This window comes from Oxyura jamaicensis, chromosome Z (genome assembly GCF_011077185.1).
Source record: "Oxyura jamaicensis isolate SHBP4307 breed ruddy duck chromosome Z, BPBGC_Ojam_1.0, whole genome shotgun sequence".
Lineage (NCBI taxonomy): Eukaryota > Metazoa > Chordata > Aves > Anseriformes > Anatidae > Oxyura > Oxyura jamaicensis.
This window is the reverse complement of record NC_048926.1, coordinates 2,026,055-2,038,851: the sequence shown is the minus strand read 5'-3', so window position 1 is coordinate 2,038,851 and position 12,797 is coordinate 2,026,055. Positions and strand designations below refer to the sequence as shown.

Genomic DNA, 12,797 nt, shown 5'->3' with positions numbered 1-12,797 from the left:
TTCCCCCCGGAGCAGCGCCGTGCCCGGGTGGGTCCCCGGGCTCCCCATCACCGCTGGGGACCCCCCAGATTTTGGGGTGAGCTGGTTTTAAACCCCCTGAGGTGCTGAGCTGCTGGAGGTTATCCCCTCGGGAGACAGAACCTCCTCGTGCTGATCCTAATATTTAAGGAGAAGTGACCCTAAAACAGCATTTGACGGTACCACCTCTCGCGTTCACAATCAAAGGTGCCCGGAGGTGAAAATGAGCCAGATATCCTCATTTTTCCCCTCAAAACAGAGCCAGCAGCTTCCTCGGAAGCACAGGCAGGTGTTGGAGATGTGTGGCCTCCCCGGGGCGGCACGGAGCAGCTCATCCTCCCTCCCCCCGGAGCCAGAGGCCGTTTATCTGCTGGTATTAGGGGGCATTAAAGGAAGAGCTGGGGGTGAACACGCAAGATTTCCAGTTAATATTACTCCCCTTTTGAGGTTTTACTCCTCCTTCCGAGGCTTTACTCCTCCTTCCGAGGCTTTTTACCCTCGTTGCGTGCTTTTGAGATGAATTTCTGCCTATGGACACCCGAAAAAGGGGAGTCTTAACTCAGATCTACCCTTTGAAATCCTGGGCAGCCGGGGAAAACCAGAGGAAGCCAGAAGAAAAACCATTTTCTTTTCATCTCGTCGCCTCTCTACGTGCACGACGCCTTTCTGAAGGCACCTGACGGGGTATTTGGCCCCAAAACTTTGCAGCAGGAGAGCGCGTAGCGAGGTAAAATGAAACTCTGTGTTGTTTTTCAACACCCCTGGAGCAGGGAGAGGTCACCCGGCACGTGCCGGGTGGCTTCGCCGATCCGCGGTGTCCCCGTGGTTAATCAACGGCTTGGCTCCAGGATTCCTCAGCCTCTCGGGGGAAATACCACGCGCGTGAGTAGCAGCGAACGCTCACGAGGCCCTCGAGCCCTGCAAGCCCCAATTTGGGAGGCTGCTTTGCCAGCTGCTGTTTGCCCGGTCCCACTTGCAAGGACATCAAAGGAAGCGGAGCAGGGTGGCTAGCGGTAGAATTAAGGAAATGCCTCGCTCTTGACACACAAAATGGGTTTCGCTGCGTTGCTCACCTGACTGTTGGGGGCATCGAGAGGCTGCCTTTTAAGGTGCTCGGCACTTGGTGCTGATCCTCACCCGGTTTTTTTTTGACCCACCTGAAGTCTACGAAGCGCTCAAGCCCGGGGATTCAGTTCCGCTGCAGGCAAACCCGCTCCGGCCCCATCTTTTATTTCTAGGCAGGCTTCGTGTTCATCGCAGAGAAGAGTTTTGCCTCCGGGAGCAGGAGCTCTGACACTCTATAAATGCTTGATAGCTCTGAGCACCTCTTTGGAGCTCTGATTTTATTAAAAGGGATTTATTAGCGTTCTGGATGGCCCCAGTTCGGCAAGCTCACAAATGGGGTATTCTGTGTCCCTCACGCACCGCCTGTACCCAACGACAGCCTTTAATAACGTATTCTAATTAATCCTGGAGTTGCAAATGTGTTATTATGCACATTTTTTTTTCAAACGCGGGTCAGGGAGGTAAATAAAATCCACATCGCTTACGCAGGGCAGTACCAGGAGTCTGTGGCAGTCCAGGAAATTAATCTCTTAATCATCCTGCCAATTTTATCTAGCGGGGAGAGCGGAGACCTGTGGCTGCCTGGGCTCTCTGGACCGACGAAACTACCTCGGCAGGGGAGTTGGGATACCTGGGCTCTAATCCCAGCCATTTTTCAGCTCCTCCATTCACATTCGCACACAACAAGCACCCAAGAGTCCTGGTACTCGCTAAAAAGGAGCTCAATATCGAAAAGAGAAGGTGAAGAGGAAGAAGAAGGTGGAGGAAACGTTTAGGGAGGGAGGGAAGTTGAAGAAAGGGGTGAAAATGACTGGAGGAGAGAAGGCAGAAGGTGAAAAGGAGGAGAAGCATCTGCAGATAAGCACCAACAAAGGCTCAAAGAGAAAAGATGTGAGAAAGAAGATGAAACATTTCTGAATCACAAAGCCCACGAGCAAGAAAGGGCATGAGGATATAAACGGATCCTTCTCTTCAAAGCAAAAGAGGAAAAAATAATGAAATGCATACCGGAGAGCTGGCTGAGAGGGATGTCATGGGGCTGGCTTACTCCCACCTGTCCTCCTTGCATCACCCACTGCTCCTCCTGCATAAAAAAAAAAAAAACAATCTGGCCAACGACGAACAATTAAAAAATTAATCCGGGGCTGCTTTGCCTTAAAATATTGCCGGTGCTGTGGTCCCCCACTCCCTGTGTTCAGATTGCGGCACCGGAGGCAATCCGAGACGGTCCCAAGAGGCAAAATAGATCGGTAGATTTAACAAGGAAAAGGAAGATAAACCACCAAGCACCTTTTTTTGCCTAAACACACACACAAATGTCTTGAGAATATCTGCAGCTTGAAAAGCTTTTTATTAAAAGTTTGCTGAAACCCTTCTACCAAGTTTTCCTTCTTTTTTTCGGCTTGAAATAACGCCCGCGTATCGTTCACGTCGTCACAATTACGCTGCAGAAAACACGCAGTTAAAAAAACATTCAAACCATGTTTTGTATTTGCCAGTTAGATATTTCGGGTGTCACAGCGTCAAACTCAAATCCCGCCTGAAGAAGGCGATCTAGAGTGAGCTAAAACATCACAGGAAGTGATCTTCTCGGGAGCTCGACATCAGTTTTCTTCTCAACGGGTGAATTTTCGCTAGTTTCTCGTAAGGCCTTGACAGAACGGCCTGTATCCTTTCCTGGTAAGCTCGCTCTTCCGCTAGACCCAGTTCGTATTCTTGCTTCTTCTCTTCTTCCTCAGCATCCCGGGCCTGTTGCTGAGAGGCAATCTGAGCCCTGAGTTGCCCTTGGTATTCTTGTGCTTCCTTCACTTTTCTGGAAATGACACGTAAATAGCTTGTTTATGAAGTGTGGGTTAAAAATAAATAAATAAAGTAACTTTTTTTTTTTTAATCTCTTAGCATTCAACCTCAGACCAAAGGAAGGATCAAAAACTCTTCGGAGGTGTTGAGAGTAACTTGTGCTACACGACAAGCAAACCATACGTTCTTCAGAGCATGAATTCTGTCGGATATTACCAAGCAGACCACAAAATCAGTGCTTAGCAATAAATAAAAGAGCCAAGAGCCACCCTTTGTCATCAGCATGCCCTCTCTGCCCCTCGCAGCGGCATTAAGAGGAGAAAACGCGTCAGGTTTCAGTCCTCCCCTAGCTCTGGCTCGCTGCTGAAGCAGCCTTCCGCCCAGTTTCCACTCCCTCGTTGCGAAGATAACAACGGTTCCTGCCAACAGGCAAGGCAGGGCGCAGGCTCTCGTCTCAGCGTTGCGCTAATGCTGCAGGAAACGGCTGTCAGAAGAAATCATGGTTCCACTCTACCTTGAGGCTCGCGCGTTACGTTCACCAGCCTCTGGAGCAGCACTGGAAGTCTACCTGCGTGCTCAGGAGTCACGCAGACCCGCTCAGACGCTTGAAAAACCAACAGCGTCATCGAAATCCGCGTGACAAAGTGGAACTACGCCGCAATTACTGACCTGCTGAACGCCGTCTTGGCTGAGCGAAGCAGATTCGAAGAAGATCAGAATGTTTCCTTGCAGGGGGTGAGGTATCTGCCATCTCCAGGAGATGGTGCTCAAGAAATTTATCAGGGAACGCGAGCGACGCTAGCTCTGGAAGGAGTTACTCGGTCACGTCCCATAAATGGGTGCGGAGAAAGGGCAGAAGTACAAAAGGAATGGGAGGAATAAGAAATTTGTGCCGGGTTCTGCACGACACCCAGAGGAACACTGCGGCTACTGCGAATAAAAAGATTCTCACCCCGAGGAACCGCGTGCAGCTGGGTTACGGGGTCTGGTGTTTCGGCGATTGTTCAAGGGATTCGCGTGGGTGGGGTTTAGCAGTAAGATGAAGACACTCGTTCTCCTCGGGAACTAACGACCTAACCTTTCATTAAGCCTTCCCCCTCACGTCTCAGCCACTCCTAACGACAGCCGAGGATACGAGGGGATGATAAACATAATAACACGGTTTGGAACCGGTAGGCTGTACGATGGCAGAGCCTCCGCGAAGGGAAAAAAAAGCCTGCCCGGTGCTCCTACCAAGCTATTTAAAAATAAGAATTACCCAACTCATAAACTTAAAGAGGCTGATCTGCAATGAAATGAACCAACGGCACGAAGAAAAATACCTTGCATATTTTTCTTCCTCTACGCGTTTGAGTTCTGCGACGGCTTCGGCGAGTAACTTCTTCTCTTGAGCAAGTTCTTCCTGCTCCTTGGCGTTTCTCTGCACTGTAAAACCACAAAAACACTTCTTAGAAGATGATGGCACTGCTGAGCTCGAAGGGAAAAGGAGCCTGCATGCGAGCCAAGTAGCCTAAATAACAAGCCTGAGCTTCGTCGTTTCTGCGGAGGCACCCAAACAACGGGAAGCGGATTCTTGGCTTATTTACTCACGTTCATGCAGTAAATTTGGTGCACAGGCAGCTTTTATTACTTACTTTTCTCCTCAAGCTGTAGTTGTCTCGTATCCAAGACATCTCTCAGTAGCTGCTCTCTAGCCTCCTTTTCTAACCGCATTTGCTCAGCCTTCTTGGCCCAAATCTTCGCCCTCTCTTCCTCGAGGAGCTTGTCCACTTCTTTTTCTCGCTGTTTTTCCTCCTCCAGCTGTTGAGCCAGGTGTGCCCGATAAGCCTGTTGCTCCTTGAACAGCTCTTGCTGCAAACACACAAACATTTGCAGATTTGAGTAAAAGAGTTGAGATGGATCTCAAAAAAACTGAAGACAAGTGGTGGTTTGTGACCAGGGTGGGAAGCAGGAGCCTCGAGCTGCGTTCCAAGCCCAGAAGAGCTGTGCAGAACCTGTTTCCCAGGCACCCAAAGCCTGGACAACAGCGTGAGAGAAGAACAAAAACAGAGCGATCCCTCTTAACAGCTCAGCTGCCTGCACCACAGAAATTTTGCCAATACTTTTCACAGCTGACACTCGCCTACATTAGAAGCCACGTAAATACAGTAACATCTCTTCTAATTCTGTGCCAAGGTCTAAGTGGTTGAAGATTACAGAGAAAAGTTGATAAAACTTGCCTAACCCACGTGATCTTCCAAATACCTTGAGCAGAGTAAAGAACACAGCTCCCTGCTCTTACTTAAAGTTACCTTGAGATCTGTTTTCACCCTGAAGTTGGGCAATCTACGTGTTCTAATTACAAAAAGTGACAGAACCATCCACGGTTTCGTAGCCTCTCCGTGATATTCCAAGGGAAATTACAAATATTTTAATAAATCGGGTCCGCGAGACAGACAAACAAGCTTCCCTGATCTCCGTTACCTCCATGCAGCGTAAGGACTAAAAACCTCACGTGATTGATACAGGAGATCAGCGTGGAGGGGCAGGAAGCCAGGATTTTCTATAAACCCCCCATTTTTCATCTAGACCGGCAGCTTTGCTGATTGCAAGACGGGATTTTAATGGATAACGGGCTTCTTTGAAGAAGCAGAGCGCTGCTGGGAAGAGAGGCAACAGGCTACGCCACAAAAGAATCGACTTGATCACAAAAAAGATCTCGTGTCTGATCCCATTTATACTGTGCAGCTCCACAAAGAGCAACAAAATTAGTCCAGGTGAGGTTTTGTCCCAAAACTTCAAAATTAAAACCCGCAGCCCTTACTTTTCTTTTGGTTTTCTCCTCAGGGTCTTCCTCAGGTTTCCAAGGAGATTTCTCTAAGGTTTTCATCTCCAGGGCAAGCTCGCCTTCTTTTTCTTCGTTAAGCCGCTTCCTCTTGTCCTCTGCTGCGCTGAGCAACGTATCCCTGCACTCCTTCTGTTTCCGTAATTTCTCCATGTGAAGTTTTTCATCTTCTCGTTTCAGCAGCTGCTGTTGTTCTTCCTACAGAAGCAAAAAAGAGACAGCTTGAAAAATCGTTGTGTAACTTCAAACCTTGTTAAAACACGAACGCTTCACCGTATTGTTCCGTAGAATTCGGGATTTTCTCCTTAATTATCACAGGAATGCCTGAGATCCGTACTTCAAACACTTCAGGCAGACAGAAAGACAACTCTTCAGAGTAATGTTTCGCTTGCACGTCTCCTCGCGTGTGTGTCAGGGCCCTGAGTGCACCGCCAGGCTCTGCAGCCTCCCCCTGCAGGGGTTTGGCTGCCAGCGCTCACAGCCCCGTTGGAGCAGAGGGCTGGGGGAGGAGCAGGGAGAAAAGAGGCTGAGAACAGTCCCTTGGGAGCTGCAGGTGGGCTCGGGCTCGCTCCTGGTGCCTAAATCTGCGAGTTGGGCTGTTGGATGAGCCTGCTAAGCAGCAGCCAGCCTGTGTCCACTCCCTGTGTTCAGGTACGGAGCTCTTGGCGGGGAGAGCAGCACACCTGCCTCAGCTCCTGGCAGCTGCTCGCTCTTGCCGCTCCCTCCCGGAGTACTTACCGTGCGTTTCAGCTGGGAGACTAGAATCCATCCCCCAGGAAACTGGAATTCAGAATACGTCTGGCAAAAAAAACCTTCCCACCATTTCCCACAAAGGCTTTTAGAATGCTAAAATCCATTACGTGCTAAGTTTCAAAGGGCGTGTTTCCCTCTGTAAACAGGAACGCTTTTGCCACGGCTCTGGAAAAGAGGCTTAGCGTAATAGGAGAGTCTCAGACACTGATGGAATCAGCGAAGACACAAATAAGGTATGGATTAATCTACGCGTCTGGTAAGCCTAACATCAGAAGGGACTTTCAAACAACATCGAATTGAGGATGATATGGAAATTACCAGCAATCGAGCCTCTTCTTCCTTCAGCCGCTTCGCCTCCTCTTTGTGAGCCCCGAGCGCTGCTACCTGGGCGCTGAGGACGTCCAGGATTTCCCGATTCTGTTTGGATAATTTCTGCACATCCGCCGCCTCTCGCCTTTCCTTAGCCAACCCGTCTTCCTTCCAAAGCTCTGCGAACATCTGCTCCTCCTCCTTCTGTTGCTTCTTCAGTTCCTCCTTCAGAGTTAGCTGGGCCAGCCGGTCCGTACACAATTCCTTCTGATGCCTCTTCGCCCGCTGCACGCGAAGCTCATCGCATTGTTCTCTGAATGGCAAAATAAACGTTAAAAAAGGAAAAAAGTGGCTCGGTGGATTCAAAATAATAAGCAAATTTGGACTAGGTTTACTAGTCACTTGAAAACTCAGTCACGGAAAACCATCTGAGAGCAGAAATTTAGGTCACACTGTTGAACAAGAGCCACTAGAATTTTATTAAGTTTGAAGTTTTGTGGCGTATTTCATAGAAGTTGCAAGATTTCTTTCACGTTTTATTTCTTTTTAATACTTCTCGTTTTTCTTTCTTTCAAAATTTATTTTCTTCTTAAACGACCAAACAAAACGTAACCTGGACCAGCGTTTTAAAACCAGGACGTGGATTTTCATCCGCTCCAAACGCGAAAGGAGCAGAAAACGGTAAAGGTCTGCAAGCTGTAAGGATTTAGGAGCCCTGAGGATGTGTGACAGACACACGTCCGTGCTGCAGAGCTGGAAGAGACCTCACGATTTCAAGCATCTTCTGCAGATCATCGCAATGCCGTTTATAGAATCACAGAACCACAGGTTCACAGCTACACGGAGGCTACAGCAACAAATCTGACCTCCCCTGAGCAAAACTGTTACGTCTTTATTTCTGCATCTGACAGCGGCCATCCTTTGCCTTTGCTTATTTGCTTCGTACTCCCCAGACCCCGCGGGCTTATTTCGACAGGAAAATTTGAAAGGAATCAAGTCTTCTTTGCTAGACCCTGCTCCTCTGTCACCTCCCCCTCACCTGGTGCTAACGAGCACAGCTCCTAGGCTCACGGAGATGCGGTTGAGGCAACCACCAGGGTGTAAGAACTACACGTTGGCTACCAAGATCTTCCAAAGCTTCCACTAAAAATCACCTTTGCTTGATATTGATATTCAGGAGGCTTTTCTGACCCAGAAGAGACAACCGTAATCTGTCAAGTCCCCCTTCGCTAGCATCTAACCTCTGAAATAAAACCTCCCACGGTCAGCGTTTTTCTTACATTTTTAACCCTGGGATCGTTCTTCCGACCCCCGGGTAGACGTTAATGGTGATGAAAGCCTACAGGACTAATTGGTATTCATGAAAAACACGTTTCTTACATGTTCTGAGGAAAACGTACCAGGATTAAGATTGGAAATCCACCATGATCTGAACTTAATTGAATTCTCGGAGAAGAAGAAACGTTAAATGAAAGCTTGGCACAGTTCGAATTTTAATATGAAATCACTCCGTGATTGCTTGATTTCATCAAAATAAATTCCTTTCAAGCAGCTTTGAGAGAGACGTCTGAACATCTGCTCCCCCAGATGGCTGCTTTTCTTCCTCACTTGGCTCCCCTAAGCTTCTTAACGTTCAAATTGTGCCTGCACGGAGCCACTTCCCAAAGACGGAAGCTGTGTTTATTCCCCTCCCGGTTATTTCTTCATTTTACGGCTGACGTATAAATTTGCTGTGATAACAACGTTCTCCGTATGGACGCTTAATGTTACCCCAAGAAAAAGGAGGTGATAGAGGTTTTATGGCAGTTTTAAGATGTTGCAGGTTGTTTTTATTTAAAAGATATCAATGAGTGGCAGAAAAAGAGACTGCTTGTGCCCACGGTGAAACACTCCACCCTTTCCCGCTGGGTTCAACGCTCAGTTTTGCGAGCTTCCCCTTTCCCTCTGCATCACATTCCCCGTTTATCTGGCACCTCAGAATCGTAACGGCTTCAAAGGTCGTTGCCAGATTTGGCATCCAGGAAGATCTGGCAGGGGATTTTAGGCTGCACTACAACTTCAGCTTGCTGGTGTTCTGGAAAAGCGGGCAATAAATCAGAACAGCTAAAACTCTACTCAAGAACTACAAAAATACCCGATTTGGCGGGGGAGAACGTGGGGATGCTCACGCAGGACAAGGATTTGGGCACTTTCTGTCACCTTCTCGTTAAATTGCCTTCTAGTATTTACTTCCCCAAATTCTATTTTATATTGTCCTGGACGCACCTGAATTGCTGCTCCCGTTTCTCAGCCACCAGTTGCTGTCTTTCTTTCTCCCTCTCCTCTCTCAATAATTTGGCTCGCTCCCTCATTTTCGCTTGCTTCTCCAGCGGAGTTTCTTCAAATGATTCCATCTCAGCAAAGTACTTGTTTTCCTCGGCCTCCAGAAGCCCGCGAAGCCTGAAATGAAGGAAACACTTCAATAAAAGCCAGAACAATTTCTCTGTCGAACGATTAAGTAACGAACTGCACCCTTCCTCTCACATCTACGCCTCCCTTTGGCAGCTCAGCGCCGAACCCGGTCAAATTTAACACTGGGGAGGCAAAGTCCGTGGGATTCCACCTGTGCAAAAGTTTTTTATTGTGAGGGTGGCCGCATATAGAAGAGGCTGCCCAGAAATCTCGTGGAAGCTCTGTTTCTGGAGATAACCAAAGCCCAACAGGAGACGGTGCCGAACAACCTGCGCTAGGTGGCCCTGCTGAGCAGGGCCAGAAGATCTCAGCGGGTTCCTTCCAGTTCACAGCCGCAAAGCCGCTTGCTATAAAAAGAATAACCGAGAAAAGTTTTTTTTTCCTAAGATCAGCACAGCGCAATTCTGCTGTGGTTTCGTTTTTTAGGCTTTTGCGGCTGTGAATTGTACTGGTAGCAAGAGCCCAAAAGCTCCTCTTTGCTCTACGTTGCTGCCTGCCTGACAAATAAGCGTGCCCACGCCTTCCAGTCCAAGGAATAACGAAGACCATGCCATAATGGCATAGAATCAAGCTCTACTGAGTGTTTTTCCCCCCACAATCATTCCTCTAAGCATTTAATTAAGTGGAAAAGAGCAAGGGAGACACGGATTTCAGCTCATTGTTTGCTACCTCTCTCTTCTGTCATCGGTCCCTGCCTGATACTCCTGCATCGCCGCCTCAACCTTTCTCTGCACAGCTCTGTGCAGCCATTTCTGCTCGTTGCGTTGCTGCCACTCGTGGACGCCGCGGCAGCGGTTGTAGAGCTTTAGGAGAGCGGCGTATTCCAGGAGCTCCTGTTCTCTCTCTCTGCGGGCCACGAGAAAATTTTCACTTCTTCGTTCTTTAGGAGGCTTGGCTCTCTGTAACAGGCAGAACGGCGGCGATGAAATTACAATTACTTTTGTTTTAATTGAATTGGGGACCAATTACGTAAGGGTTTATGGTAACCAGGGGTAACAAAGAGCCCAAAACACAGAATTATTTAGGTTGGAAGAGACCTCCAAGATCACCTAGCTCAACCTCTGACCTAACGCTAACAAGTCCTCCACTAAACCATATCACTGAGCTCTACATCTAAACGGCTTTTCAAGACCTCCAGGGATGGGGACTCAACCACTTCCCTGGGCAGCCTATTCCAGTGACTAACAACCCGTTCAGGAAAGAAGTTCTTCCTAATATCCAACCTAAACCTCCCCTGGCGCAACTTGAGCCCATTCTCCCTCGTCCTGTCACCAGGCTCGTGGGAGATGGACCAACGCCCACCTGCTCCTTTAATGTACCTATAGAGAGCGATAAGGTCACCCCTGAGCCTCCCTTTCTCCAGGCTGAACAAGCCCAGCTCCCTCAGCTGTTCCTTGTTCTCCAGACCCTTCACCACCTTCGTAGCCCTTCTCTGGACTCGCTCGAGCACCTCCATGTCCTTCTTGTAGCGAGGGGCCCAAAACTGAACGCAGTACTCGAGGTGCCGCCTCACCAGAGCCGAGTACAGGGGGACAATCACCTCCCTAGCCCTGCTGGCCACACTGCTTCTGATACAAGCCAGGGTGCTGTTGGCCTTCTTGGCCGCCTGAGCAGCCTGCTGGCTCATATTCAGCCGAAAACCAGTACAAAAGCAGAGTGAAAGGCCTGGAGGAGCTACAGTTTGCCTGTTTATCCAGCCCACAGCTTAAATCTCAACCTGTCCACCTCAGCGGGACCACCCTGACGGCCTTACCCGCCCAGACCCGGCCACCCGGGCAAGTCCCCGCCGCCCGCTCGCCCCGCGGCCAGCCCCACGCGCGACTACACCCACTCGAGGTCCCCGGTGGCGGCTCCCGGCCCCTCACCAGCGCCACGGAGTGCGGGCTGGGCCCCAGCACCTCCCGCCGCCATCCCGGGCCCCGCCGCGCCGTCATGGCCGCCGCCGTTTCTCCCGTTGCCATGGCGAAGCGGAAGTGACCTCACGACGCAAGGCACGCACAGAGCGGGAAGGAGCCCGCGGGGGGGGGGCCGCGCATGCGCGGTGCGCCCGCGCATCCTGAGGGGAGGCACAAAATGGCGGGAGGGGGCGGGGGCCTCGTCACGTCGCGGTGTCGCCTGTCGCCACAACGCGTCGCGGGTCACAGAATCACAGAATTTCGGGGCTGCACGGCGAGAATGCGGCTCCCTGCGCCCCCCTGCGGCTCCTGAGAGGGGGCAGGGTTGGTGCGAGCCTCTCAGGAGCTGCGGTTGCTTCGGGTTCGTTGCCCACAGTGAATTCGCTTGGGAGCCCCGGGCCAGAGACGCTGCCAAGAGCTTCGTTTCCCTCCAGATAATTGGGACTTGGCCGATAACACGTTGGAAAAAAAAATATATGAAGGCAGAAAGGTTTAAAGCTTGCTCTCATCCTGTTGAATCTGCACCATCAAACGCAGCTGTATCATAGGGAGCATTCACACACCTCAATATGTGTCATACCATCACTGTAGCACCCAACAACGGGAAAACTCCGAGTTTATTTCAGTAGATATTTACTCTATCATCTTATCCTCACTCCTGGAGGTGTTACGGAGAGAGAAACAACTTCAGTGAACGGTGGCTTTGTTTTTGCTGAGGTGAAAACACCTCTTTATGTGCTGAGAGGGCTGAATTTCTTGCTAGGCTGGAGTTTTGATCAATATTTATGTGAAGAGCAAATAGGAAATGCCTTAGTCAACTCTTAACACAAAAACATGAATCAATTTTATGTATAATACAGTATAGGAATGTGTATTTAACCCATTTAAGTTTTTAATAAACGATGGAGCTGTGGATTAATTCTTTTTTTAAGCCCCTCTACCACCTGTAAAAAAGATTTATTCCTAATTTTAGTGTCAAGGCATGGATAGTTCGTGGTTTTATTCTTATTTTACGTTAACATCTGATGAGAAATCAGATTGTCCTTAGCTTCCGTGCCAAAGGGGGTCCCGCTCGCTGCATTCTCCAGGGTTTCCCCACAAGGGGGGAAATATACGGGATATACAGAGCATATATTCTGGTTTTTATTTGCTGGCTTGGATCCCTGAGGGAGTGTCGTAACCGCCTGCTCCTGGGTTGTGTAAACAGTTTGGGGGCTTTTTTCTGCTCCAGCAGGAGCCACCCCCTTTTGTAACCAGACTGGCGTTGTCAGAGAGCCTTCATCGGGTCAGGGCAGTCGCTTTGATAGGTTCGTCCTAACGACATGGTAAAAATCCCTTGTAACTCTCTATCCAAGCCCTGAAGCAACGGGGGATGATGTTGTGGGGACTTTTAGGGTGGCCGAGCTCCCACAGCGACTCGGCCAACGGGATTTTCTCGCGTGGATTCCGCGGTGGTTTTAACCGGCGCCTTTTTGTGCCGGGAGGGAAAACCCGGGCGAGGACAGTAGGGCCTTTATTTTTTTTTTTTTTTTCCTTTTTTTTGCTCTTACAGGAAGTACAAGAGGTTGATTGATATCGACCGATGAATGATTGCCTCGTCGTACAAAAGAAACCTTTCATTTGTTCCACCCAGAGAAAAATTAATGGATTTTCAGTTGACCCAAGCCGTCCCCGCCCCTCAT

The 12,797-nt window shown here is 49.4% G+C and overlaps 2 protein-coding genes across 3 annotated transcripts in view; one reads left to right on the top strand and one right to left on the bottom strand.

Moving 5' to 3' along the window:
* Positions 1-1,517: 1,517 nt before the first annotated feature.
* Positions 1,518-11,162, bottom strand: CFAP53 (cilia and flagella associated protein 53). 2 transcript variants are annotated; one of them, XM_035310465.1, is made up of 8 exons: positions 11,086-11,162; positions 9,890-10,119; positions 9,035-9,208; positions 6,779-7,082; positions 5,687-5,905; positions 4,518-4,734; positions 4,206-4,308; positions 1,518-2,167 (listed from the first exon to the last, which is right to left on the bottom strand). In XM_035310465.1, exons 1-8 carry the CDS (start codon positions 11,152-11,154, stop codon positions 2,152-2,154), a joined length of 1,332 nt encoding a protein of 443 aa, XP_035166356.1. In that variant the 5' UTR covers positions 11,155-11,162; the 3' UTR covers positions 1,518-2,151. The 2 variants fall into 2 exon arrangements, with proteins under 2 accessions (XP_035166356.1, XP_035166355.1); XM_035310464.1 differs by lacking the exon at positions 1,518-2,167 and adding an exon at positions 2,630-2,896.
* The window catches only part of SKA1 (spindle and kinetochore associated complex subunit 1), a 21,676-nt gene continuing 19,355 nt past the window's right edge, over positions 10,477-12,797 (top strand). The window contains exon 1 of the mRNA XM_035310466.1: positions 10,477-10,487. The gene's annotated coding sequence lies outside the window, so the exon portion shown is untranslated. The remainder of the gene's footprint in view (positions 10,488-12,797) is intronic.

Excerpts from the sequence above, each read along its gene's own strand:
- CFAP53 (XM_035310464.1), bottom strand. The coding sequence starts at position 11,154 with ATGACGGCGCGGCGGGGCCCGGGATGGCGGCGGGAGGTGCTGGGGCCC. Across the intron at positions 9,209-9,889 it reads ACCGATGACAGAAGAGAGAG|GCTTCGCGGGCTTCTGGAGG; the intron begins GTAGCAAACAAT and ends CCTTCATTTCAG. Across the intron at positions 4,735-5,686 it reads AGGAGAAAACCAAAAGAAAA|CAAGAGCTGTTCAAGGAGCA; the intron begins GTAAGGGCTGCG and ends GTGTGTTTGCAG.